General features: G+C 58.9%; 1 protein-coding gene across 1 annotated transcript; it reads right to left on the bottom strand.

The window, feature by feature from the left end:
- Positions 1–190: 190 nt before the first annotated feature.
- Positions 191–27,481, bottom strand: RNF41 (ring finger protein 41). The gene is made up of 7 exons (XM_068997688.1): positions 27,357–27,481; positions 25,482–25,608; positions 15,096–15,208; positions 10,964–11,235; positions 7,200–7,335; positions 4,548–4,651; positions 191–2,068 (listed from the first exon to the last, which is right to left on the bottom strand). The coding sequence occupies exons 3-7, from the start codon at positions 15,183–15,185 to the stop codon at positions 1,717–1,719; spliced, it is 954 nt and encodes a 317-aa protein (XP_068853789.1). The 5' UTR covers positions 15,186–15,208; positions 25,482–25,608; positions 27,357–27,481; the 3' UTR covers positions 191–1,716.
- Between the last annotated feature and the right edge of the window lie 131 nt (positions 27,482–27,612).

Genomic DNA, 27,612 nt, shown 5'->3' with positions numbered 1-27,612 from the left:
CCCCCCAGGACCCTCAGCCACCCCCATTCCCTCCCAGGGGGATCCGCAGCATCCAGGGGTGATATTTATTAATCCCTGGATCCCCCCAGGATGGGGAGAACACCCCCAAACCCACCCGTTTTTACCCCAGGATTGAGCCCCCTGTGGTGGGGAGGTTTTGGGGTGCAGGAGGAGGCCCCCAAGGAGGGGATAAAGCAACCAGAATTCTGTTTATTGATCACTTCAATCCCTGCCTCCCGCCGGGACCGACACCGGAGGAGAAACGACGGTAAAAAAAGAAAAAAAAAAAAAAAAAGAAAAAAAGAAAAAAAATCCGACAAAAGAAATGCAAATAAATTAAATTCCCAGCGAGTCCCATGGAGCCAGGCCAGAGGCGCCTGCCCACGGTACTTGGAAAAAAATCAAATAAAAGAGGGGAGTAAAAATGAGAAAAGATCCAAAACAAACAAACAAACAAAAAAAGTACAAAAAAAACCCCAGAACAAAACAAAACAAAACAAAAAACCACAGAACCACAATCACGAGTGTCTGGAAAAGTAACACCGAGGGCGAAGAAAGCGGAACCGAACACGGGGCAGCACCGGGACGAGGTGGGAGACGCCCACCGGGGGAGAGATCCGGCTGCTCCCGGGGAGAGGGGACGGGGCATGCACGGAGCGAGGGCACAGCGGGGTCCCCAAGGCCGAAGGAGCCCTCGCTCCGGGGTGGGTGACATGGGCAGCACCCCGTTTGGGGACACCCAAAAGCATTTGGGGACATCCAAGCGTTTGGGGACACCCAAAAGCATTTGGGGGACACCCAGAAGCATTTGGGGACACCCAAGCGTTTGGGGACACCCAAAAGCATTTAGGGACACCCAAGCGTTTGGGGACACCCAAAAGCATTTAGGGACACCCAAGTGTTTGGGGACACCCAAAAGCATTTGGGGGACACCCAAAAGCATTTAGGGACACCCAAGTGTTTGGGGACACCCAAAAGCATTTGGGGGACACCCAAGCGTTTGGGGACACCCAAAAGCATTTGGGGACACCCAAGCGTTTGGGGACACCCAAAAGCATTTGGGGGACACCCAAAAGCATTTGGGGACATCCAAGCGTTTGGGGACACCCAAGTGTTTGGGGACACCCAAAAGCATTTGGGGGACACCCAAAAGCATTTAGGGACACCCAGAAGCATTTGGGGACACCCAAGCGTTTGGGGACACCCAAAAGCATTTAGGGACACCCAAGTGTTTGGGGACACCCAAAAGCATTTGGGGGACACCCAAGCGTTTGGGGACACCCAAGCGTTTGGGGACACCCAAGTGTTTGGGGACACCCAAAAGCATTTGGGGACACCCAAAAGCATTTAGGGGACACCCAAGCGTTTGGGGACACCCAAAAGCATTTGGGGACACCCAAGCGAGGTGGAAATTCCAGAGGGGACGAGGGAAGATTCGGCTGTGGGAGGAGCTGCCGGGCAGCGATCCCGGTCCTGGAGGGGGTGGGAGGGGGGTGTGTGGGCTGGGTGTGAGCCGGGATTTTGGGGGGACCCCCTCGAGGGGTCTGGCAGTGCGTGAGAGCCACCACTCCCTCCCTCCCTCCCTCCCTCTCTCCTTGAAGGCCGGCGTGAGCCCAGACGGGCGCACACGGAAGGGTCCAGTCAACGGGGCGACCTCACGGGCGGGAGGAGCTGCCACCCTAAAAACCCACGGAGGCGAAGGAACGGCCGATTCCCTCAGATCTCCTCCACGCCGTGAGCGAAGATCATGACCAGGCCGGGCTCCAGCACCATGTCCTCGCCCATGTGCTGGTTCTCGCAGGCCATCACCACCACGGCTTGCTTGCCGGGGATGCGTTTGGCCACGTAGTTCTCGTAGTAGCGCCGGTTCATCTGGCGCGTCTCCAGCGTGGCCAGGCCCTGCGGCCAGTTGCGCTCGTGGGCGTTCTCGATCAGCTCGTTGGTGATGGACGCCGGGCAGCCGCTCTCCACCAGCGAGCGCTTGATGACGGCCTGGAGCACCGCGTCCGGCGTGGAGATCATCCCGCCCCAGCGCGTCACCCGCGCCGGCTGCAGGGAGTTCACCCACCTGGGGGGGGGGGGGGACGTGGAGGGGTCAGCGGTGGGGGTTTTGGGGTGGGATCATGGAATTGTTGAGGGTCACGCAGCTGGGGGGGACGTGGAGGGGTCAGGGGTGGGGCTTTGGGGTGGAGTTGTTGAGGGTCACCCAGCTGGGGGACACTCAGAGGGGTCAGGGGTGGGGGTTTTGGGGTGGGATCATGGAATTGTTGAGGGTCACCCAGCAGGGGGGATGTGGAGGGGTCAGCGGTGGGGGTTTTGGGGTGGGATCATGGAATTGTTGAGGGTCACCCAGCTGGGGGGGACGTGGAGGGGTCAGGGGTGGGGGTTTGGGGTGGAGATGTTGAGGGTCACTCAGCTGGGGGGACGTGTGAGGGGTCAGGCGTGGGGGTTTTGGGGTGGGACCATGGAATTCTTGAGGGTCACCCACCTGGGGGGGACGTGGAGGGGTCAGCGGTGGGGGTTTTGGGGTGGGATCATGGAATTTTTGAGGTTCTCCCACTTGGGGACACTGAGAGGGGTCAGGGATGTGGTTTTGGGGTGGAGTTGTTGAGGGTCACCCAGCTGGGGACACTCAGAGGGGTCAGGGGTGGGGGTTTTGGGGTGGGATCATGGAATTGTTGAGGGTCACGCAGCTGGGGGGGACGTGGAGGGGTCAGGGGTGGGGGTCTGGGGTGGAGATGTTGAGGTTCTCCCATTTGGGGACACTCAGAGGGGTCAGCGGTGGGGGTTTTGGGGTGGGATCATGGAATTGTTGAGGGTCACCCAGCTGGGGGGGACGTGGAGGGGTCAGCGGTGGGGGTTTGGGGTGGGATCATGGAATTGTTGAGGGTCACCCAGCTGGGGGGGACGTGGAGGGGTCAGCGGTGGGGGTTTGGGGTGGAGTTGTTGAGGGTCACCCAGTTGGTGGGACGTGGAGGGGTCAGCGGTGGGGATTTGGGGTGGAATTGTGGAATTGTTGAATTGTGGAATTGTTCTCCCACTTGGGGACACTCAGAGGGGTCAGCGGTGGGGGTTTGGGGTGGAGTTGTTAAGGGTCACCCAGCTGGGGACACTCAGAGGGGTCAGCGGTGGGGGTTTTGGGGTGGGATCATGGAATTCTTGAGGGTCACCCAGCTGGGGGGGACGTGGAGGGGTCAGCGGTGGGGGTTTTGGGCTGTAGTGGTGGAGTTGTTGAGGGTTACTCAGCTGGGGGGACGTGGAGGGGTCAGAGGTCGGGTTTTGGGGTGGAGTTGTTGAGGTTCTCCCATTTGGGGACACTCAGAGGGGTCAGGGGCGGGGGTTTGGGGTGGAGTTGTTGAGGGTCACTCAGCTGGGGACACTCAGAGGGGTCAGGGATAGGGGTTTGGGGTGGAGTGGTGGAGTTGTTGAGGGTCACTCAGCTAGGGGGACGTGGAGGGGTCAGGTGTGGGGGTTTTGGGGTGGGACCATGGAATTCTTGAGGGTCACCCAGCTGGGGGACACTCAGAGGGGTCAGGGGCGGGGGTTTGGGGTGGAGATGTTGAGGGTCACCCAGCTGGGGGGACGTGGAGGGGTCAGGGGTGGGGGTTTGGGGTGGGATTGGTGGAGTTGTTGAGGGTTACTCAGCTGGGGGACATGGAGGGGTCAGGGACGGGGTGGAATTGTGGAATTTTTGAGGTTCTCCCACTTGGGGACACTCAGAGGGGTCAGGGATGGGGGTTTTGGGGTGGGATCACGGAATTCTTGAGGGTCACCCAGCCGGGGGGATGTGGATGGGTCAGGGGTGGAATTGTTGAGGTTCTCCCATTTGGGGACACTCAGAGGGGTCAAGGATGGGGTTTTGGGGTGGGATCATGGAATTTTTGAGGTTCTCCCACTCGGAGGGGTCAGAGGTGGGGTTTTGGAGTGGAGTGGTGGAGTTGTTGAGGGTTATTCAGCGGGGGGGGATGTGGGTCAGGGGTGGGGTTTTGGGGTGGAATTGTTGAGGTTCTCCCATTTGGGGACACTCAGAGGGGTGAGGGATGGGGTTTTGGGGTGGGATCATGGAATTCTTGAGGGTCACCCAGCTGGGGACACTCAGAGGGGTCAGGGGTGGGGGTTTGGGATGGAATTGTGGAATTTCTGAGGTTCTCCCATTTGGGGACACTCAGAGGAGGTCTGGGGTGGGGGTTTTGGGGTGGGATGATGGAATTGTTGAGGGTCACCCAGCTGGGGACACACAGAGCTCCCAGGGATGGGAACACCAAATTCCCCCTAAAAACCTACAAATTCCCCCCCAAACCCCACAAATTTCCCAAACCCACCTACTAATTCTTCCCAAAAACCTACAAACCTCTCCCAAAACCCTACAAACCTCTCCCAAAACCCTACAAACCTCTCCCAAAAACCTCCAAACCTCTCCCAAAAACCTACAAATCCCCTTGCCGAACCCCCCAAACTCCCCCCTCATCCCCTCTTTCCCGACCCCAGACTCCTTCCATCCCCTCGGGGCTCTCTCCAGGCTCCTTCCCGCTGCTCCCAGCACTCACTCCAGGATCTCGTTGTACTCGATGGTCTCCTCCAGGTTCTGCAGGTTGGGGTTGACGCTGCGGATCGCCCTCATGTAGGCCTTGAGCAGCTGGATGTCCCTCTTCTGCTGGGGCAGGGAAAATGGGATCGGGAAATGGAACCATCCCGGACACCCCAGAGGGGCCCAGGTCGGTCCTGCAGAGCCCTGACCTCACCTCGGCCTTTTATTCCCTGGTTTTTTGGGGGATTTCGGTGTCCAAACCTCCAAATCTGCCCCTTCCCAGCTCAATCCTGGAATTCCCAGAGCCTCCAGCCCAGCCCTGACCTCCCCTCGGCCTTTTATTCCCTGGTTTTTGGGGGAATTTCAGTGTCCAAACCGTCAAATCTGCCCCTTCCCAGCCCAATCCTGGCATTCCTGGAACCCCCAACCCAGCCCTGACCTCCCCCCAGCCACTTTTTCCCCATTTTTTGGGGCATTTTGGTGTCCAAACCCTCAAATCTGCCCCTTCCCAGCACAATCCTGGCATTCCCAGAGCTCCCAGCACGGCCCAGCCCAGCCCTGACCTCCCCCCAACCACTTTTTCCCCATTTTTTGGGGAATTTCGGTGTCCAAACCCCCAAATCTGCCCCTTCCCAGCACAATCCTGGCATTCCTGGAACCCCCAGCCCAGCCCTGACCTCCCCCAGCCACTTCTTTTCCCATTTTTTGGGATTTCAGTGTCCAAACACCCAAACCTGACCCTTGTTTTTTCCCATTTTTCAGGATTTCAGTGTCCAAACCCCCAAATCTGCCCCTTCCCAGCCCAATCCTGGCATTCCTGGAACCCCCAACCCAGCCCTGACCTCCCCCTAGCCACTTTTTCCCCATTTTTTGGGGCATTTTGGTGTCCAAGCCCCCAAATCTGCCCCTTCCCAGCTCAACCCTGGCATTCCCAGAGCTCCCAGCATGGCCCAGCCCAGCCCTGACCTCCCCCCAGACACTTTTTTTCCCATTTTTTGGGGCATTTTGGTGTCCAAACCCTCAAATCTGCCCCTTCCCAGCTCAACCCCGGCATTCCCAGAGCCCCCAGCCCAGCCCTGACCTCCTCCCAGCCACTTTTTTCCCATTTTCTGGGATTTCAATGTCCAAACACCCAAACCTGACCCTTGTTTTTTCCCATTTTTCGCGATTTCAGTGTCCAAACCCCCAAATCTGCCCTTTCCCAGCCAAATCCTGGCATTCCTGGAACCCCCAGCCCAGCCCTGACCTCCCCCCAGCCACTTTTTTTCCCCATTTTTCAGGATTTCAGTGTCCAAACACCCAAATCTGCCCCTTCCCAGCCCAAATCCTGGCATTCCTGGAACCCCCAGCCCAGCTCTGACCTCCTCCGACCACTTTTTTCCCCATTTTTTTCGCGATTTCAGTGCCCAAACCCCCAGAACTGCCCCTTCCCAGCCCAATCCTGGCATTCCTGGAACCCCCAGCCCAGCCCTGACCTCCTCCCAGCCACTTTTTTTCCCCCATTTTTTGGGATTTCAGTGTCCAAACCCCCAAATCTGCCCCTTCCCAGCCCAATCCTGGCACTCCTGGAACCCCCAGCCCAGCCCTGACCTCCTCCCAGCCACTTTTTTCCCCCCATTTTTTGGGATTTCAGTGTCCAAACACCCAAACCTGACCCTTGTTTTTTCCCAGTTTTCAGGATTTCAGTGTCCAAACCCCCAAATCTGCCCCTTCCCAGCCCAATCCTGGCACTCCTGGAACCCCCAGCCCAGCCCTGACCTCCCCCCAGCCACTTTTTTTTCCCTTTTTTCGCGATTTCAGTGTCCAAACCCCCAAATCTGCCCCTTCCCAGCCCAATCCTGGCATTCCTGGAACCCCCAACCCAGCCCTGACCTCCCCCCAGCCACTTTTTCCCCATTTTTTGGGGCATTTTGGTGTCCAAGCCCCCAAATCTGCCCCTTCGCAGCCCAATCCTGGCATTCCTGGAGCTTCCAGCACAGCCCAGTCCAGCCACGCTCAGCCCTCACCTCCCCTTGGCCTTTTATTCCCCATTTTTTGGGGAATTTCGGTGTCCAAACCCCCAAATCTGCCCCTTCCCAGCACAATCCTGGCATTCCCAGAGCCCCCAGCCCAGCCCTGACCTCCTCCCAGCCACTTTTTTTTCCCATTTTTCAGGATTTCAGTGTCCAAACCCCCAAATCTGCCCCTTCCCAGCCCAATCCTGGCATTCCTGGAACCCCCAGCCCAGCTCTGACCTCCTCCAACCACTTTTTCCCCCGTTTTCTCGCGATTTCAGTGCCCAAACCCCCAGAACTGCCCCTTCCCAGCCCAATCCTGGCCCTCCTGTAGCCCCCAGCCCAGCCCTGACCTCCCTCAGCCACATTTTTCCCCCATTTTTTGGGATTTCAGTGTCCAAACACCCAAACCTGACCCTTCCCAGCCCAATCCTGGCATTCCCAGAGCCCCCAGCCCAGCCCTGACCTCCCCCCAGCCACTTTTTTTTCCCTTTTTTCGTGATTTCAGTGTCCAAACCCCCAGAACTGCCCCTTCCCAGCCCAATCCTGGCCCTCCTGTAGCCCCCAGCCCAGCCCTGACCTCCCCCCAGCCACTTTTTTCCCATTTTTTGGGATTTCAGTGTCCAAACCCCCAAATTTGCCCCTTCCCAGCCCAATCCTGGCATTCCCAGCCCCACCTGCTCAGCCAGCTGGTGCTTGTGCTCAGCTGAGGTCTTCTCCAGGTCGGCGATGCGGAGCTGCTGCTGCTGCACCACCGAGCGCAGGTGCTTGATGCAGTTGTGGTTGGGCAGCTCATCCTTGGGCATTTCCAAGCTGCCAGGAGAGTGGAAAAAAGGTTGAAGAGCCCGAATTAGGGGAATTTGCACCTTCCAGAGTTTATCCAGGTGTGGAAGCCCAGGGAAGGAAGGCCCTGAGTGCCAGACTGGGGGGTGAACTTTGGGAATAATGCATTAGAAATGGGGATTTTCCTCTTCCAAAGCCTCCTGGGATGTTCCAAACAGCTTTTTCCATGAGGGAATTCCTGCTGCTGTCCATCCTGACCCTCTCCTGGAGGAATCTGGGGCCATTTCTCATCCTGGTGTTCCCTGGGAGCAGAGCCCGACCCCACCCGGCTGCGCTCTCCTGTCAGGGAGTTGTGGGGTGAAAAGGTCCCTCCTGAGCCTCCTTCGCTCCGGGCTGAGCCCCTTTCCCAGCTCCCTCAGGAGTTCTCCAGACCCTTCTCCTGCTGGCCCAGCCCTTGGCCAGCTCTGGCCACGTTCTGGCCCCTCAGTGTCCCTGTGGCCGTGAGGGCCCAGAACTGGACCCAGCACTGGAGGGGCCTCAGCAGTGCCAAATCCTTCCTGACCCTTTCCCTGCAGGATCTTGGACTTCAAACCCTGGTAGATCCCAATTCCAGGGGCTGGAATGACTCTGGGAAGACCCAAAAAGCTCCAGCACCCAAGGGACTGAAATTCTTGCCCGTCCCTTCCTGAGCTGAGCCAAGGGAGTTCAGGAAAAAATGGGTTGGACTTAAAAATCCTTCCCTGCAGCACCTGGGACTTCAAACCCTGCGAGATCCCAATCTCAGGGTCCATCCCAGAGCCTGGAATGAGCCTGGGAAGACCCAAAAAGCTCCAAAAGCCAAGTGAGCTAAAGAAGAAATGGGTTCCACTTCAAAACCCCTTCCCAATCCTTTCCCTGCAGGACCTTGGCCTTCAAACCCTGCGAGATCCCAATCTCGGGCTCCTTCCTTCAACCCCCGACCCTTCCCATGCCCACCCTGTGGCCCTTCCTGTGCCCATCCCAGGGCCCTTCCCATGCCCACCCTGTGGCCCTTCCCGTGCCCATCCCAGGGCCCTTCCCATGCCCACCCTGTGGCCCTTCCTGTGCCCATCCCAGGGCCCTTCCCATGCCCACCCTGTGGCCCTTCCTGTGCCCATCCCAGGGCCCTTCCCGCGCCCATCTCGTGTCCATCCCAGGATCCTTCCCATCTCCATCCCAGGGCCATCCTAGGACCTTTCCCATGTCCATCCCAGGACCATCCTGGTGCCATCCCAGGACCCTTCCTGCGTCCATCCCAGGGCCCTTCCCATGCCCATCCCAGGGCCCTTCCCATCTCCATCCCAGGACCATCCTGGTGCCACCCCATCTCCATCCCACAGCCCTTCCTGTGCCCACCCCAGAGCCCTTCCCATCTCCATCCCAGGACCATCCTGGTGCCACCCCATCTCCATCCCACAGCCCTTCCTGTGCCCACCCCAGAGCCCCTCCTGCTGCCACCTCATCCCTATCCCCCAGCCCCTCCTGCTACCACCCCATGCCCATCCCAGAGCCCTTCCTGGTGCCACCCCATGTCCATCCCAGGGCCCTTCCCATGCCCATCCCAGGGCCATCCTGCTGCCACCCCATCTCCATCCCAGAGCCCTTCCCGTGCCACTCCCAGAGCCCTTCCTGCTGCCACCCCATCTCCATCCCACAGCCCTTCCTGCTGCCACCCCATGCCCATCCCAGAGCCCTTCCTGCTGCCACCCCATCTCCATCCCACAGCCCTTCCTGCTGCCACCCCATGCCCATCCCAGAGCCCTTCCCGTGCCACTCCCAGAGCCCTTCCCGGTGGCACCCCATGCCCATCCCAGACCCCTTCCTGCTGCCACCCCATGCCCATCCCAGACCCCTTCCTGCCGCCACCCCATCTCCACCCCACAGCCCTTCCCATGCCCATCCCAGGGCCATCCTGCCGCCACCCCATCTCCATCCCATGGCCCTTCCTGTGCCACTCCCAGAGCCCTTCCTGGTGCCATCCCATGTCCATCCCAGAGCCCTTCCCATGCCCATCCCAGAGCCCTTCCCGTGCCCACCCCAGGGCCATCCTGCCGCCACCCCATCTCCATCCCAGAGCCCTTCCTGCTGCCACCCCATCTCCATCCCAGCGCCCTTCCCATGCCCATCCCAGAGCCCTTCCTGCTGCCACCCCATGCCCATCCCAGAACCCTTCCCATGCTCATCCCAGGGCCATCCTGCTGCCACCCCATCTCCATCCCAGAGCCCTTCCTGTGCCCATCCCAGAGCCCTTCCTGCTGCCACCCCATGTCCATCCCAGAGCCCTTCCCGTGCCCATCCCAGAGCCCTTCCTGCTGCCACCCCATCTCCATCCCAGAGCCCTTCCTGTGCCCATCCCACAGCCCTTCCCGTGCCCATCCCAGGGCCATCCTGCCACCACCCCATCTCCATCCCAGAGCCCTTCCCGTGCCCATCCCAGAGCCCTTCCTGCTGCCACCCCATCTCCATCCCAGAGCCCTTCCCATCTCCATCCCCCAGCCCTTCCTGCTGCCACCCCATCTCATGCCCAGAGCCCTTCCTGTGCCCATCCCAGAGCCCTTCCCATGCCCATCCCAGAGCCCTTCCCATGCCCATCCCAGGGCCATCCTGCTGCCACCCCATCTCCATCTCAGAGCCCTTCCCGTGCCACTCCCAGAGCCCTTCCTGCTGCCACCCCATGCCCATCCCACAGCCCTTCCTGTGCCACTCCCAGAGCCCTTCCTGCTGCCACCCCATGCCCATCCCACAGCCCGTCCTGCTGCCACCCCATGCCCATCCCAGAGCCCTTCCCATGCCCATCCCACAGCCCTTCCTGTGCCCATCCCAGAGCCCTTCCCATGCCCATCCCAGGGCCATCCTGCTGCCACCCCATCTCCATCCCAGCGCCCTTCCCGGTGCCACCCCATCTCCATCCCACAGCCCTTCCTGTGCCCATCCCAGAGCCCTTCCCAGTGCCACCCCATGCCCATCCCAGAACCCTTCCCATGCCCATCCCACAGCCCTTCCTGTGCCCATCCCAGAGCCCTTCCTGGTGCCACCCCATCTCCATCCCAGAGCCCTTCCCATCTCCATCCCCCAGCCCTTCCTGCTGCCACCCCATCTCATGCCCAGAGCCCTTCCCATGCCCATCCCAGAGCCCTTCCCATGCCCATCCCAGGGCCATCCTGCTGCCACCCCATCTCCATCCCCCAGAGCCCTTCCCGTGCCACTCCCAGAGCCCTTCCTGCTGCCACCCCATGCCCATCCCAGAGCCCTTCCCATGCCCATCCCAGAGCCCTTCCTGTGCCCATCCCCCAGCCCTTCCTGTGCCCATCCCACAGCCCGTCCTGCTGCCACCCCATGCCCATCCCACAGCCCGTCCTGCTGCCACCCCATGCCCATCCCAGTGCCCTTCCCATGCCACTCCCAGAGCCCTTCCTGCTGCCACCCCATGCCCATCCCAGTGCCCTTCCCATGCCACTCCCAGAGCCCTTCCTGCCGCCACCCCATCTCCACCCCAGAGCCCTTCCCGTGCCCATCCCACAGCCCTTCCCGTGCCCATCCCAGAGCCCGTCCTGCCGCCACCCCATCTCCACCCCCAGCGCCCTTCCCGGTTCCACCTCACGGTGTCCATACCCACGCCCGTCCCCGTGCCCGTCCTCACCCGCATCCCTGCTCGCAGGTGACCGGGCGCTTGGGGTTGTGCTCGCAGTCGTTGAGGTGGGCCATGAGGTTGTCGAGGCGCACGACGGCCGTGCAGCCGAAGACGGCGTTGTCGCAGGTGATCTGCAGCTTGGAGAGCATGTTCCGCATGATCCGCGGCACCGGGCGCAGGTGGGCCACCGTCACCACGCTGCGGTCCACGGGGCACGTCTGCTGCTGCGAGAACCACTGCGTGATGCAGGCATTGCAGAAGGCGTGCTCGCAGTGCGGGGCCTGCGGGGAACGAGCCCGGAGTCACTCGCGGAACCGCTCGGGGATGGCTCGGGGGATCGGGCGGGGGTCAGTCAGGGGATGGGTCAGGGGTGGGTCAGGGATTGGTCAGGGGATCACTCAGGGATAACTTGGGGATGGCTCGGGGATGGGTCAGGGGATGGGTCAGGGGTGGGTCAGGGATGGCTCGGGGGATCGGTCGGGGGATGGGTCAGGAAATCACTCAGGGATCGCTCGGGGATCAGTCAGGGATCGGTCAGGGGTGGGTCAGGGATGGGTGGGGGGATCGGTCAGGGGTGGGTCAGGGATGGGTCGGGGGATCGGTCAGGGATGGCTCGGGGGATCAGTCAGGGAATCACTCAGGGATGGCTCGGGGATCAGTCAGGGAATCACTCAGGGATGGCTCGGGGATCAGTCAGGGAATCACTCAGGGATGGCTCGGGGATCAGTCAGGGAATCACTCAGGGATGGCTCGGGGATCGGTCAGGGGATCACTCAGGGATGGCTCGGGGGATCGGTCAGGGATGGGTCGGGGATGGGTCGGGGATTGGTCAGGGATCGGTGACCCGATCGTCACCACGCTGCGGTCCACGGGGCACGTCTGCTGCTGCGAGAACCACTGCGTGATGCAGGCATTGCAGAAGGCGTGCTCGCAGTGCGGGGCCTGCGGGGAACGAGCCCGGAGTCACTCGCGGAACCGCTCGGGGATGGGTCGGGGGATGGGTCGGGGGATGGGTCGGGGGTCGGGTTGGGGGTCAGTCAGGGGATGGGTCAGGGGTGGGTCAGGGATTGGTCAGGGGATCACTCAGGGATAACTTGGGGATGGCTCGGGGATGGGTCAGGGGATCGGTCAGGGGTGGGTCAGGGATGGGTCGGGGGATCGGTCGGGGGATGGGTCAGGAAATCACTCAGGGATCGCTCGGGGATCAGTCAGGGATCGGTCGGGGGGGGTCGGGGATGGGTGGGGGGATCGGTCAGGGATGGCTCGGGGGATCAGTTAGGGAATCACTCAGGGATGGCTCGGGGATCGGTCAGGGGATCACTCAGGGATGGCTCGGGGATCGGTCAGGGGATCACTCAGGGATGGCTCGGGGGATCGGTCAGGGATGGGTCGGGGATGGGTCGGGGATTGGTCAGGGATCGGTGACCCGATCGTCACCACGCTGCGGTCCACGGGGCACGTCTGCTGCTGCGAGAACCACTGCGTGATGCAGGCATTGCAGAAGGCGTGCTCGCAGTGCGGGGCCTGCGGGGAACGAGCCCGGAGTCACTCGCGGAACCGCTCGGGGATGGCTCGGGGGATCGGGCGGGGGATGGGTCGGGAAATCACTCAGGGATCGCTCGGGGATCAGTCAGGGATCGGTCAGGGGTGGGTCGGGGATGGGTCGGGGGATCGGTCAGGGATGGCTCGGGGGATCGGTCAGGGGTCGGTCAGGGGTGGGTCAGGGATGGGTTGGGGGATCGGTCAGGGGATCGGTCAAGGATGGCTCGGGGGATCGGTCAGGGGTCGGTCAGGGGTGGGTCGGGGATGGGTCGGGGATGGCTCGGGGATGGCTCGGGGGATCGGTCGGGGGATCGGTCAGGGATGGGTTGGGGATTGGTCAGGGGATCGGTCAGGGATTGGTCAGGGGTGGGTCGGGGGATCGGTCAGGGATTGGTCAGGGGTGGGTCGGGGGATCGGTCAGGGGATCGGTCAGGGATGGGTCGGGGATTGGTCAGGGATGGGTCGGGGGATCGGTCAGGGATGGGTCAGGGGATCGGTCAGGGGTCGGTCAGGGATCGGTCAGGGATGGGTTGGGGGATCGGTCAGGGGTCGGTCGGGGATGGCTCAGGGGATCAGTCAGGGGATCACTCAGGAACCGCTCAGGGATGGCTTGGGGATCGGTTGGGGGATCGGTCAGGAAATCACTCAGGGATCGCTCGGGGATGGCTCGGGGATGGCTCGGGGGATCGGTCAGGGGATCGGTTGGGGGTGGGTCAGGGATGGGTCGGGGGATCGGTCAGGGGATGGGTCGGGGATTGGTCAGGGGATGGGTCAGGGGTGGGTCGGGGGATCGGGCGGGGGATCGGTCAGGGATGGGTTGGGGATTGGTCAGGGATTGGTCGAGGATGGGTTGGGGGATCGGTCGGGGGATCGGTCAGGGATGGGTCGGGGGATCGGTCAGGGGATCGGTCAGGGATGGGTCGGGGGATTGGTCAGGGATCGCTCGGGGATCAGTCAGGGGATCACTCAGGAACCGCTCAGGGATGGCTTGGGGATCGGTCGGGGGATCGGTCAGGAAATCACTCAGGGATCGCTCGGGGATGGCTCGGGGATGGCTCGGGGGATCGGTCAGGGGATGGGTCAGGGGTGGGTCGGGGGATCGGTCGGGGGATCGGTCGGGGATCGGTCAGGGGTTGGTCAGGGATTGGTCAGGGATGGGTCGGGGGATCGGTCGGGGATGGGTCAGGGATGGGTCAGGGATGGGTCAGGGGATCGGTCAGGGATGGCTCAGGGATCACTCAGGGATGGCTCGGGGATGGCTCGGGGATCGCTCAGGGGATCGGTCAGGGATGGCTCGGAGATCAGTCAGGAACCGCTTGGGGATGGCTCAGGGATCGCTGAGTTTGGAATTGCTCAGGAATCGCTCAGGGAATCGCTGAGTTGGGAATTGCTCAGGGAATTGTTGAGTTTGGAATCCCTCATGGAACCACTCATGGAATTGCTCGTGGAATCGCTCAGGGAACCGTTGAGTTTGGAATCACTCATGGAATCACTGAGTTTGGAATCGCTCAGGGATCGCTCAGGGATCACCCAGGGATCATTCAGGGACCCTCCTGGGCTGATCCCTCTCCTGAGCTGATCCCATTCCTGGTGCTGATCCCTCACCTGGCACTGATCCCTCTGTTGGGCTGATCCCATTCCTGGTGCTGATCCCTCACCTGGTGCTGATCCCTCTCCTGGGCTGATCCCATTCCTGGCACTGATCCCACTCCTGGCACTGATCCCACTCCTGACACTGATCCCACTCCTGACACTGATCCCTCTCTTGGCACTGATCCCTCTCCTGTGCTGATCCCTCTCCTGGCGCTGATCCCATTCCTGGGGCTGATCCCTCTCCTGGCACTGATCCCTCTGCTGGGCTGATCCCATTCCTGGTGCTGATCCCTCTCTTGGTGCTGATCTCTCCCCTGTGCTGATCCCATTCCTGGTGCTGATCCCTCTCCTGGCACTGATCCCATTCCTGGTGCTGATCCCATTCCTGGCGCTGATCCCTCTCCTGGGCTGATTCCTGGTGCTGATCCCTCTCCTGCCACTGATCCCTCTCCTGACCCCGATCCCTCTCCTGACACCGATCCCATTCCTGACACCGATCCCATTCCTGGCACTGATCCCTCTCCTGACACTGATCCCTCTCCTGCCACTGATCCCTCTCCTGACCCCGATCCCTCTCCTGACACCGATCCCATTCCTGACACCGATCCCATTCCTGGCACTGATCCCTCTCCTGACACCGATCCCATTCCTGACACCGATCCCATTCCTGCCACTGATCCCTCTCCTGACCCCGATCCCTCTCCTGACCCCGATCCCTCTCCTGACACCGATCCCATTCCTGCCACTGATCCCACTCCTGCCACTGATCCCTCTCCTGCCACTGATCCCTCTCCTGACCCCGATCCCTCTCCTGACCCCGATCCCTCTCCTGACCCCGATCCCTCTCCTGACACCGATCCCATTCCTAGCACTGATCCCACTCCTGCCCCCGACCCCTCTCCCGTGCTGCTCAAACCCTTCCCAGGAACCCCCAGAGCTCCCTCCACGCCCGATCCCGACACCCCCGAGCCCGGAGCTGCCGCCGGATCCTCCAGGTGGGACCTACCTGCACCGGCTCCTCCAGGACCCCGCTGCAGATGGGGCAGATCAGGTCCTCATCAACGTCGCCCTGAAATCGAGCTACATCATACCCCATCGCTCGTCACCGGCGCCAGAACCCTGCGGGGCGGAGAGCACTCAGGAGCAGGGAAACACGGCGGGAACGCTGGCACCGGGGCAGATCCCAGCCCAAATTCCCTAATTCCCTAATTCCCTAATTCCCAAATTCCCTAATTCCTAAATTCCCAAATTCCCAAATTCCCTAATTCCCTAATTCCTAAATTCCCTAATTCCCAAATTCCTAAATTCCCTAATTCCTAAATTCCCAAATTCCCAAATTCCCTAACTCCCTAATTCCCTAATTCCCAAATTCCCAAATTCCCAAATTCCTAAATTCCCAAATTCCCTAATTCCCAAATTCCCTAACTCCCTAATTCCCAAATTCCCAAATTCCCAAATTCCCAAATTCCCTAATTCCCTAATTCCTAAATTCCCTAATTCCCAAATTCCCTAATTCCTAAATTCCCAAATTCCCAAATTCCCTAATTCCCAAATTCCCAAATTCCCTAATTCCCAAATTCCCTAATTCCCAAATTCCCAAATTCCTAAATTCCCTAATTCCCTAATTCCCAAATTCCCAAATTCCCAAATTCCTAAATTCCCAAATTCCCTAATTCCCAAATTCCCAAATTCCCAAATTCCTAAATTCCCAAATTCCTAAATTCCCAAATTCCCTAATTCCTAAATTCCCTAATTCCCAAATTCCCCAATTCCCTAATTCCCTAATTCCTAAATTCCCAAATTCCTAAATTCCCTAATTCCTAAATTCCCTAATTCCCAAATTCCCAAATTCCTAAATTCCCTAATTCCCAAATTCCCAAATTCCCTAATTCCTAAATTCCCTAATTCCCCAATTCCTAAATTCCCTAATTCCCTAATTCCCAAATTCCCTAATTCCCTAATTCCTAAATTCCCTAATTCCCAAATTCTCTAATTCCCAAATTCCCTAATTCCTAAATTCCTAAATTCCCAAATTCCCAAATTCCCAAATTCCCAAATTCCTAAATTCCCTAATTCCCAAATTCCCAAATTCCCAAATTCCCAAATTCCCAAATTCCTAAATTCCCAAATTCCCAAATTCCTAAATTCCCTAATTCCCTAATTCCCAAATTCCCAAATTCCCTAATTCCCTAATTCCCAAATTCCCCAATTCCTAAATTCCCTAATTCCCAAATTCCCTAATTCCCAAATTCCTAAATTCCCAAATTCCCAAATTCCCTAATTCCCAAATTCCTAAATTCCCAAATTCCCTAATTCCCAAATTCCCAAATTCCCAAATTCCCAAATTCCCTAATTCCCAAATTCCCTAATTCCTAAATTCCCAAATTCCTAAATTCCCAAATTCCCTAATTCCTAAATTCCCTTATTCCCTAATTCCCTAATTCCTAAATTCCCTAATTCCCAAATTCCCTAATTCCCTAATTCCTAAATTCCCAAATTCCCTAATTCCCAAATTCCTAAATTCCCTAATTCCCAAATTCCTAAATTCCCTAATTCCCAAATTCCCAAATTCCCAAATTCCCAAATTCCCAAATTCCTAAATTCCCTAATTCCCTAATTCCCAAATTCCCAAATTCCCTAATTCCCTAATTCCCAAATTCCCTAATTCCCAAATTCCCAAATTCCCTAATTCCCAAATTCCTAAATTCCCAAATTCCTAAATTCCCTAATTCCCAAATTCCCAAATTCCCAAATTCCCTAATTCCCAAATTCCCTAATTCCCTAATTCCCAAATTCCTAAATTCCCTAATTCCCAAATTCCCTAATTCCCTAATTCCCAAATTCCCAAATTCCTAAATTCCCTAACTCCCAAATTCCCTAATTCCCTAATTCCCAAATTCCCAAATTCCCAAATTCCCAAATTCCCTCTCTGTCTCCCTCACACCGGGCAGGGGAAAGGGGTCCCGGGGTTGGATTTGGGGCGGTTTTTTGGGGTGGTTGCTTCGGTTGGCGGAGGCGGGGCCGGGTGCCAGGGCTCGCTCCCGGTGCGGCCGGAGCCTCGCCAGCCTGGGGCGTGGGAACTGGCAGCGTTCCAAGGATGGCATTCCCGGGTCATTCCCTCCTCCTGCCCGGCCTTGAGCTCTGCCCCGGCCGTTGCTGCTCCCTCTGCCCCTCCCGGCTCCCGGTAACGGAGTCCCCAAATCCCCAAATCCCCAAATCCCAACGGGAGCCGGGAGCGGGGGGAGGACACCCAGACATGGCCCCGGGCTCTGGAACTGTGAGGGGACCGGAATTCCAGCTGGGCAGGGTGGGAATTCCAGCTGTGCCCGCAGCAGGAGCGCTGGGAATGCCAGCTGTGCCCGCAGCAGGAGCGCTGGGAATTCCAGCTGTGCCCGCAGCAGGAGCGCCGGGAATGCCAGCTGTGCCTGCAGCAGGAGCGCTGGGAATGCCAGCTGTGCCCGCAGCAGGAGCATCAGGAATTCCAGCTGTGCCCGCAGCAGGAGCGCTGGGAATTCCAGCTGTGCCCGCAGCAGGAGCGCTGGGAATGCCAGCTGTGCCCGCAGCAGGAACGCTGGGAATTCCAGCTGTGCCCGCAGCAGGAGCGCTGGGAATTCCAGCTGTGCCCGCAGCAGGAACGCCGGGAATTCCAGCTGTGCCCGCAGCAGGAGCATCAGGAATTCCAGATGTGCCCGCAGCAGGAACACTGGGAATTCCAGCTGTGCCCGCAGCAGGAGCGCTGGGAATTCCAGCTGTGCCCACAGCAGGAACACCGGGAATTCCAGCTGTGCCCACAGCAGGAACACTGGGAATTCCAGCTGTGCCCGCAGCAGGAGCGCTGGGAATTCCAGCTGTGCCCGCAGCAGGAACACCGGGAATTCCAGCTGTGCCCGCAGCAGGAACGCTGGGAATGCCAGCTGTGCCCGCAGCAGGAGCGCTGGGAATGCCAGCTGTGCCTGCAGCAGGAGCGCTGGGAATTCCAGCTGTGCCCGCAGCAGGAGCGCCGGGAATTCCAGCTGTGCCCGCAGCAGGAACGCCGGGAATGCCAGCTGTGCCCGCAGCAGGAGCGCTGGGAATGCCAGCTGTGCCTGCAGCAGGAACACCGGGAATTCCAGCTGTGCCCGCAGCAGGAGCACTGGCTCGCTCTGGAGGGCGGCCAAGGCCTGGGCCCGTTCTGCAGCCAGATGTGGCCTCCTGGACACAGCCAGATGTGGCGACCTCCTGCACCTCTAACCAGCCAGATGTGGCCCCCTCAGCCAGATCCAGATGTGTGGGGCTCCTGCACCTCAGCCCTGTCCAGGTGTGGTCCCCAGCCGGGGGGCAGAGTGGGTGACCAAGGGACAGGTGACCAAGGGAGGGGTGACCGAGGACGGGGTGACCAAGGATGGGGTGACCAAGGGAGGGGTGACCAAGGGAGGGGTGACCGAGGGAGGGGTGACCGAGGACGGGTGACCAAGGACAGATGACCAAGGGATGGGTGACCAAGGACAGGTGACCAAGGACGGGTGACCAAGGATGGGTGACCAAGGGATGGTGACCGAGGATGGGTGACCATGGACAGATGACCAAGGACAGGTGACCAAGGGAGGGGTGACCGAGGATGGGTGACCAAGGACGGGTGACCAAGGACGGGTGACCAAGGACAGGTGACCATGGACAGATGACCAGTGACAGGTGACCAAGGACGGGTGACCGAGGACAGGTGACTGAGGACGGGTGACCAAGGGAGGGGTGACCAAGGGAGGGGTGACCGAGGATGGGTGACCGAGGACAGGTGACCAAGGACGGGTGACCAAGGACGGGTGACCGAGGGATGGGTGACCGAGAACGGGTGACCAAGGATGGGTGACCAAGGATGGGTGACCAAGGGATGGTGACCGAGGATGGGTGACCATGGACAGATGACCAAGGACAGGTGACCAAGGGAGGGGTGACCGAGGATGGGTGACCAAGGACGGGTGACCAAGGACGGGTGACCAAGGACAGGTGACCATGGACAGATGACCAGTGACAGGTGACCAAGGACGGGTGACCGAGGACAGGTGACTGAGGACGGGTGACCAAGGGAGGGGTGACCAAGGGAGGGGTGACCGAGGGAGGGGTGACCGAGGACGGGTGACCAAGGACGGGTGACCAAGGACGGGTGACCAAGGACGGGTGACCGAGGGATGGGTGACCAAGGACGGGTGACCAAGGATGGGTGACCAAGGATGGGTGACCAAGGGATGGTGACCGAGGATGGGTGACCATGGACAGATGACCAAGGACAGGTGACCAAGGGAGGGGTGACCGAGGATGGGTGACCAAGGACGGGTGACCAAGGACGGGTGACCAAGGACAGGTGACCATGGACAGATGACCAGTGACAGGTGACCAAGGACGGGTGACCGAGGACAGGTGACTGAGGACGGGTGACCAAGGGAGGGGTGACCAAGGGAGGGGTGACCGAGGATGGGTGACCGAGGACAGGTGACCAAGGACGGGTGACCAAGGACGGGTGACCGAGGGATGGGTGACCGAGAACGGGTGACCAAGGACGGGTGACCAAGGACGGGTGACCATGGACAGATGACCAAGGGAGGGGTGACCGAGGATGGGTGACCGAGGACAGGTGACCAAGGACGGGTGACCAAGGACGGGTGACCGAGGGATGGGTGACCGAGAACGGGTGACCAAGGACGGGTGACCAAGGACGGGTGACCATGGACAGATGACCAAGGGAGGGGTGACCGAGGATGGGTGACCAAGGACAGGTGACCGAAGGATGGATGACCAAGGATGGGTGACCAAGGACAGGTGACCAAGGACAGATGACCAAGGACGGGTGACCATGGACAGGTGACCAAGGACAGATGACCAAGGACGGGTGACCATGGACAGGTGGCCAAGGACGGGTGACCAAGGACGGGTGACCAAGGGAGGGGTGACCGAAGGATGGATGACCGAGGACAGGTGACCAAGAACGGGTGACCAAGGACGGGTGACCAAGGACAGATGACCAAGGACAGGTGACCAAGGATGGGTGACCAAGAACGGGTGACCAAGGACAGATGACCAAGGACAGGCGACCAAGGACGGGTGAGAGGTGCCCAGGACCCTCCCCAGGGCGCAGGGCAGCGGGGCCGGACTTTGTGCCCTCCCTGTCCCCTTGAAGCCGCTCCAGGCGCCGGCGGATCCTTTATTCCCGACCAAAGGCTCCTCCGCAGCGGGAAAATCCCGCGCCGGGCGTTGATAAGGCGGCCAACGGCTGCGGGGTGGGGGGGTCGGGGCCTTCCCCCGCCCTGGAACGGCCCCAAATCCCTCCCCGGCCCTTCCCACGAGCTCGGAGCGGGATCAGAGCAGCTGGAAGGGGAACACGGCGCAGCCAGGAGCGCCGTGAGCTTTTCCATGGATCGGCCCCTGGAATTCCAGGTGGTCCCGGAGCAGCCCCAGGCGCAGCCTCTGCTCTCCTCCCGGCCCAGAGGGATCCCAGCGGGCTCTTCCCAAAATGCTGCTGCTCCTTCGCCTTTCGCTTCCAAGCTTCCCAATTCCAACCGAATTCCAACCGATTCCAACCGAATTCCAACCGAATTCCAACCGAATTCCAACCGAACTCCAAGCTTCCCAATTCCAACCGAATTCCAACCGATTCCAACCGAATTCCAACCGAATTCCAACTGAACTCCAAGCTTCCCAATTCCAACTGAATTCCAACCGAATTCCAACCGAATTCCAACCGAACTCCAAGCTTCCCAATTCCAACTGAATTCCAACCGAATTCCAACCGAATTCCAACTGAACTCCAAGCTTCCCAATTCCAACTGAATTCCAACTGAATTCCGACCCCATTCCAACTGAATTCCAACTGAATTCTAAGATTCCCAATTCCAACCCAATTCCATCTGAATTCCAACCCAATTCCAACTGAATTCCAACTGAATCCAAGCAAATTCCAACCGAATCCAAGCAAATTCCAACTGAATTCCAACCCAATTCCAACCAAACTCCAGCTGAATTCCAACCCAATTCCAACTGAATTCCAACCGAATCCAAGCAAATTCCAACTGAATTCCAAGCAAATTCCAAGCAAATTCCAACTGAATTCCAACCAAATTCCAAGCCAATTCCAAGCTTCCCAATTCCAATTGCATTCCAATCAAATTCCAACTGAATTCCAACTGAATTCCAACCCCATTCCAGCCCCATTCCAACCAAATTCCAGCTGAATTCCAGGATTCCCAATTCCAACCCCATTCCAACCAAATTCCAACCTGAATTCCAACCAAATTCCAACTGAATTCCAACCGAATCCAAGCAAATTCCAACCGAATCCAAGCAAATTCCAACTGAATTCCAACCCAATTCCAAGATTCCCAATTCCAACCTGAATTCCAGCCCCATTCCAATCGAATTCCAACTGCATTCCAACTGAATTCCAACCGAATCCAAGCAAATTCCAACCGAATCCAACCAAATTCCAACCGAATTCCAACCGAATCCAACCGAATTCCAACCAAATCCAACCGAATTCCAACTGAATTCCAACCAAATTCCAGCCCCATTTCCCCCCTTCCACTCAGCCTCCCCATCCCGGCACGGCACAACGATCCCAACAGGAGCCTCCAAAGCCTCCTCCAGGAGAATTCCAGCACCTTGGAATCCTCCCCGTTCCCCGACCCAGCCGCTCCCCCCCGGGGCTCTGCCGGGATCCCGGAGCAGGAACGGGGCCGGAAGCGTCTCCAAACGCTCGGGGGAGACGGATCCGGCTCCCCGGGGAACGAGCGCGGCCCCGAAGGCGCCGGAGCTCCGGGAGCTCCCGGATATTGGGATTGTTGGAATGTCCAGGAGTTGGATTTGAGGAGGGTCCCCTTCCAGCTGAGGATATTCCGTAATTCCCGAGCTCTGGAAGCGTTTGGGAAACGCTCTCAGCGTTGGGATTCGGGGTTCTGTGAGCTCTGGGAAGCGTCTGGACAACGCTGCCAGGGACAGGGTGGGATTTTGGGATGTCCTGGGCAGGCTTTGATTCCTGGGTTTTTTTTTTTCCATGGATATTCCACGATGCTGGAGTCAGCCAAGGGAGGAAGAGGGGGATGAGAGCGAAGATTCCCGGGAGCAACCCCTGGAATCGGCGCCGGCAGCGACGCCTCTGCCTGACCTACTTGTCCAGCGACCCAGTTTCCATCCCAGCCACTGGAATTCCTGGGGAATCGTGGAATTCCTGGGGGATCCATGGAATCCCCGAGCTTGGAAAAGCCCTCCCAGACCACCCAGCCCCGAGTGCCACATCCAGGGACACCTCCAGGGATGGGGATTCCAAACCTCCCTGGGCACTCCCAAGGGCCTGGCCACCTTTTCCATGGAAAAAAATTCCTCCTGCTGTCCAACCTGACCCTCCCCTGCTGCAACTCGAGGCCGTTTTTCCTTCTCCTGTTGCTCCCTGGGAGTAGATCCCGACTCCTGCCCTGCTCCGACCTCTTTCCAGGGAATTGTGGAGTGAAAAGATCCCCCCTGAGCCTCCTTTTCTCCCCCTGAGCTGCTCCTCACGGGAATTTCCGAATCCCAACCTTTCCCTGGTGTGGAAGGACGAGCTCCCTGCTCACCCTGCTCGGATTTATCCCGGGAAGGGCTGGGATATCCCACAGATATCCCAGGGATATCCCAGGGAACGGAGCCCCGGCAGTGCAGGGCCAGGGATGGAGTCACAGCTCACGGAAACGGGAAGGCAGCGAGGAGAATGCACGGATTGAGCATCCCAAAAATCCATGGAACACCGCCCAGGAACCTCCCCTGCACAGCTCAGACCCTTCCCAAAAACATTCCCAGCCTGATCTTGTTCTCCCAGGAATTCCCTGCCCGGCTCCGGATTCTCCACTGGGAATAACTGGTGGGGGAGCCCCAAACCAGTTCTGCCTGTGCAGCACCCCCAGCCTCATTAACCCTAATTAACCCTCCTGCTAATGACCCCACGAAGCAGCAGCAGCATTCCCAACCTTCCAAAAACAGGGATCGGCCCCGATCCCGGCTGGAATGCGACTCCAGAGCTCCCAGGAAGCGCCACTGGGATGATCCCAAAAGAGCTCCTGATCCAGGGGAAAAAAACCTCGGGATTTGGGGTTGGATCCCTTCACCCAAAGGGAAGATCCCGGATTTTCCTCGTGAACCCTTTCAGGTGCTTCCCAATCCTTGTGTGGGGACACAGGGATCCAAACAAAATTCCTTCTCCAAACCCGAATTTTCCCCCTCTCAGCAGGGACAAAACCCGACGGATTCACCTCAAAAAAGCTTCTCCCGCTGGGAAGCGTTGCTCCCAAAGGTTTCAAGCAGAGCTTTTTGGGGATAGCTGCCTCAAATCCATGGAATTTTGGGTCCGTGGTAGGAAAATCGGCTGGAGATAGGAGTGGTTAAGGGGTAACGAAGAGCCAGAAGCACCCAGGGAATCCGAATCCCAACGGCCTCCAGCGTGGATCTGCGGGATTTCCCTCACATCCAGGGAGCAAAAGTTGCCAAAGGGATCGAAATATCCATAAAAATCCAAAGGGTTTTGGAAATTGGAGGGAGTTTTTGCCCAGGAAGGAGCCGGGATCTAACGGGGAAACGGGGGGAAAAACGGCGGCTCCGGAATTGCACCGGGAGCTGGGCGAGGAGGAACGCCGCCCTCCGCTTCCCCAGCGGGGCAATTCCGAACTCTGGGAAGTATTTTGGGATGCCTGGAGATATTCCAAAGGTTGGCAGAACCACGGGAATGCTCCAAATCCAGCATTTCCTCCTTGTTGGGGGAAGGGAACCTGCTGGATATTCCCACAAGGAATCCCTCAGAAAATATTCCAGAGGTGAGGAAAATCCTCACGGGAATGCTCGGCAGCGGGGAATCACCTCGCTCCAGCATTCCCAGATCCACAATTTCCCCCACCTCAGCCTGGTTTTCCAGCAGGGAATCATCCCAAATCCAGGGGGAATCATCCCAGATCCGGGCTCGCCGCTTTTTCCACGTGGAAAAATCTCTGCTCGGCTCTGCCCCGGCTCGATCCCACCGGGAACGGGGCGGGATTCGGGATGGGCTCCCACCAGAACCATTCCAGCCTCCTGCCCACATCCCGAAAAAACCACGGGAAGAGCGGCCCAGGGATGGATTTGTGGGCCTGGGGGTGGTTTTGTACCCCTGGAATTCCGGCTGGGATGTGATTCCAGGGCTCTGGATTCATCCAGAGAGGTTTGGAATCATTCTCAGGGGGTTCCTTCAGCACAAAGACTCTCCCTGGGAATCGCTGGGAATTCCAAACTATTCCCAGCTCCTTCCACATGAAATTCAGGACACAGAAACCAGACAGAGGCAGCTCCTGCTCCAGGAATTCCACCAAACCTTTGGAATTTCTGGAAGATCTCCCCATTCCCCCGTGGATACCGATGGATTCCGAACGTTTTTGGAATGGATTTCACCTCCGGCTGGGCCTGGGGGTGGCTTTGCACCCCTGGAATTCCGGCTGGGATGTGATTCCAGGGCTCTGGATTCATCCAGAGGGGTTTGGAATCATCCTCAGGGGCTTCCTTCAGCACAAAGACTCTCCCTGGGAATCTCTGGGAATTCCAAACTATTCCCAGCTCTTTCCACATGAAATCCAGGACTCGGCTCCTGAGCCAGCCCGGCAGGAATTCCACCAAACCTTTGGAATTTTGGGAAGATCTCCCCATTCCCCCATGGATACTGATGGATTCCAAAGGTTTTTGGAATGGATTTCACCTCTGGCTGGGCCTGGGGGTGGCTTTGCACCCCTGGAATTCCGGCTGGGATGTGATTCCAGGGCTCTGGATTCATCCAGAGGGGTTTGGAATCATCCTCAGGGGCTTCCTTCAGCACAAAGACTCTCCCTGGGAATCTCTGGGAATTCCAAACTATTCCCAGCTCCTTCCACATGAAATTCAGGACACAGAAACCAGGCAGGGGCAGCTCCTGCTCCAGGAATTCCACCAAACCTTTGGAATTTCGGGAAGATCTCCCCATTCCCCGTTGGATACTGATGGATTCCAAAGGTTTTTGGAATGGATTTCCCCTCCGGCTGGGCCTGGGGGCGGCTTTGCACCCCTGGAATTCCGGCTGGGATGTGATTCCAGGGCTCTGGATTCATCCAGAGGGGTTTGGAATCATCCTTCAGCACAAAGACTCTCCCTGGGAATCTCTGGGAATTCCCAGCTCCTTCCACATGAAATCCAGGACTCGGCTCCTGAGCCAGCCCGGCAGGAATTCCACCAAACCTTTGGAATTTCGGGAAGATCTCCCCATTCCCCCGTGGATACCGATGGATTCTGAACGTTTTTCGGAGCAGCCCCGGAAGCGGGGAGAGCTCCAGGAGAGCGGGGGAAGGATGAAAGGGGAGGAAGGATCAGCCCCATCCCCATGGAAAAGCGATCCCGGATTTACCTCCCGCAGCAGAATTCCTCCTGGAACGGCTCGGGGCTGGCACGGCCTCACTCTGTGCAGGGAACCTCTCCCAGAGGCCCATTTTTCCCTTCTCCTCTTCCACGTCCCTCCAGGGCGGAGTCCGGATCTGATCCCAAAGGAAAAGGGGGAAAAAAAAAACAAAACAAAACAAAACAACACAGGGAAAACCAGGATGAGGCCAAAGGAGCTGGGATTTCCTGGAGAAGCTCTGGAGAAGCCACGGAGCAGCTGGAAGTGGCCACAGCTGCCATGAGGGGCCAGAGGCGCCCGCCGAGCTCAGAATTCCCACCACGGGATTTTGGGAAGAGCCAGAATCCCTCCGGAGCTCCCAACCTCCCTGGGCACTCCAGGAATTCCAGCAGCAGGCAAAGCACAAAGCTCATCCCGCTCCAGATTCCCAAAAATCCCCCTGATGCCATCCCAAGGTTGGGTTTTTTTTTTCCCCTCCCTCCTGTGGAAATCCGGAATGGGGGAAAAAAAAACGATTTTGGGGTTCGGCTCCTGGAGGTGGCGACCGAGAGGATTTGGGCACTTGGAATTCTTGGAATTCTGAGATTTTTGGGGGGGGTTTTATGTTTATTGCCTGAAATCCTGTTAAATAAACAAAAGCTGGAGAAGGAGGCTTCGATTCCCGCTCTCCCTGCGCTTCCCAAACGCTGCCGGGCTCGGGGCGAGCGCTGGGTGCTCCCCACATTCCCCAAATTCCTTTGGAGCGTGCCCCACATTCCTTGGGGCTGTGTCCCCCAAATTCCTCGGGATTGCTCCCCCAAATTCCTCGGGATTGTCCTCAAATCCTCGCGGATTGCTCCCCAAATTTCTCTGGTTTTTCCCCCCAAACTCCTTTGGATTTTTCCCCCAAATTCCTCGGGATTGTTCCCCCAAATTCCTCTGCATTTCCCCCCAAATTCCTCTGGATTGTCCTCAAATCCTCACGGATTGCTCCCCAAATTTCTCTGGATTTTCCTCCCAAATTCCTTTGGATTTTCCCCCAAACTCCTCTGGATTGTCCTCAAATCCTTGCGGATTGCTCCCCAAATTCCTCTGGATTTTTCCCCAAATTCTTCTGCATTTCCCCCCAAATTCCTCTGGATTTCCCCCCCAAATTCTTCTGGATTTTTCCCCCAAATTCCTCTGGATTTTCCCCCCAAATTCCTCGGGATTTTCCCCCCAAATTCCTCTGCATTTTCCCCAAATTCCTCTGCATTTTCCCCAAATTCCTCTGGATTTTTCCCCCCCAAATTCCTCGGGATTTCCCCCCCCAAATTCCTCGGGATTGCCCTCAAATCCTCGCGGATTGACCCCGGAATTCCTGCGGATTGTCCCCCGAATTCTCCTGGATCCTTCCCACGTTCCCTTGAGATCGGTCCCCAAATTCCTCAGGATTCTCCCCGAGCTCCCCGGGATTCTCCCCGAGCTCCCCCTCCGCTCTCCGCCCGGGCCGTTCCCGGACAATTCCCCGCTCACCGGAGCCGCTCCCGGCCCCAGCCCGGCTTTCCCTCCCGATCTCCCGGGGAGGAGCCGCCGCCGATGTCCCGGCGGGGCCGTTCCGTTCCGTTCCGTTCCGTTCCGTTCCGTTCCGCCGCCTCCCGGGACCCGCCGGGACCGCCCGGGTGCGGTACCGAGACCGGGCCGGGGCTCCTCCTCCAACCGGCACCGGCACCGGGACCCGCCCGGGGCTCTCACGGTCTCGGGCGGTTCACCACCGCCTCCGGCCTCCCCCAGCCCCCAAACCTCAGCGGCCTCTCCCGGTGCTACCGGGGCCGCATCGCGCGCGCCCGCCCACCCCGGGAGCCCCGAACCCCATCCCCGGGTCCCCTCCGCTCCCCCTAGCACAGCCGCCGCGGCCCCACGTACCGAGGCCGCCGGGCCCGGGCCGCTCGGGGCCGCTCGGGGCCGCTCGGGGCCGCTCCGGGGCCGTTCCGGGCTGAGGGGCGGCCGCGGCCTCCTCCGGGTGCCCCCGCCCGGCCCCGCCGCGCCGGAAGTGCCGCGCCGGAAGCGCCGCTCTGGCCGCGCGGGCCGGAACTCGCTGGTCGGGGCGGGGAAGGGGAGGGGCTTTTGCCCGGAGTCCCGCCCTCTCTGCATCGCTATTGGTTGGAGCCGCTGTGCGTCA

The sequence above is a fragment of the Aphelocoma coerulescens genome, chromosome 29 (assembly GCF_041296385.1).
Source record: "Aphelocoma coerulescens isolate FSJ_1873_10779 chromosome 29, UR_Acoe_1.0, whole genome shotgun sequence".
In the NCBI taxonomy this organism is placed as follows: domain Eukaryota; kingdom Metazoa; phylum Chordata; class Aves; order Passeriformes; family Corvidae; genus Aphelocoma; species Aphelocoma coerulescens.
The sequence above is the reverse complement of the archived record's forward strand: the minus strand, read 5'-3'. Positions and strand labels throughout refer to the sequence as shown.

Coding starts and splice junctions, on each gene's coding strand:
- RNF41 (XM_068997688.1), bottom strand. CDS start 15,185: ATGGGGTATGATGTAGCTCGATTTCAGGGCGACGTTGATGAGGACCTG. Junction 4,652..7,199: donor AGCACCAGCTGGCTGAGCAG/GTGGGGCTGGGA, acceptor CTGCCCCAGCAG/AAGAGGGACATCCAGCTGCT. Junction 2,069..4,547: donor GAGTACAACGAGATCCTGGA/GTGAGTGCTGGG, acceptor CCCCCCCCCCAG/GTGGGTGAACTCCCTGCAGC.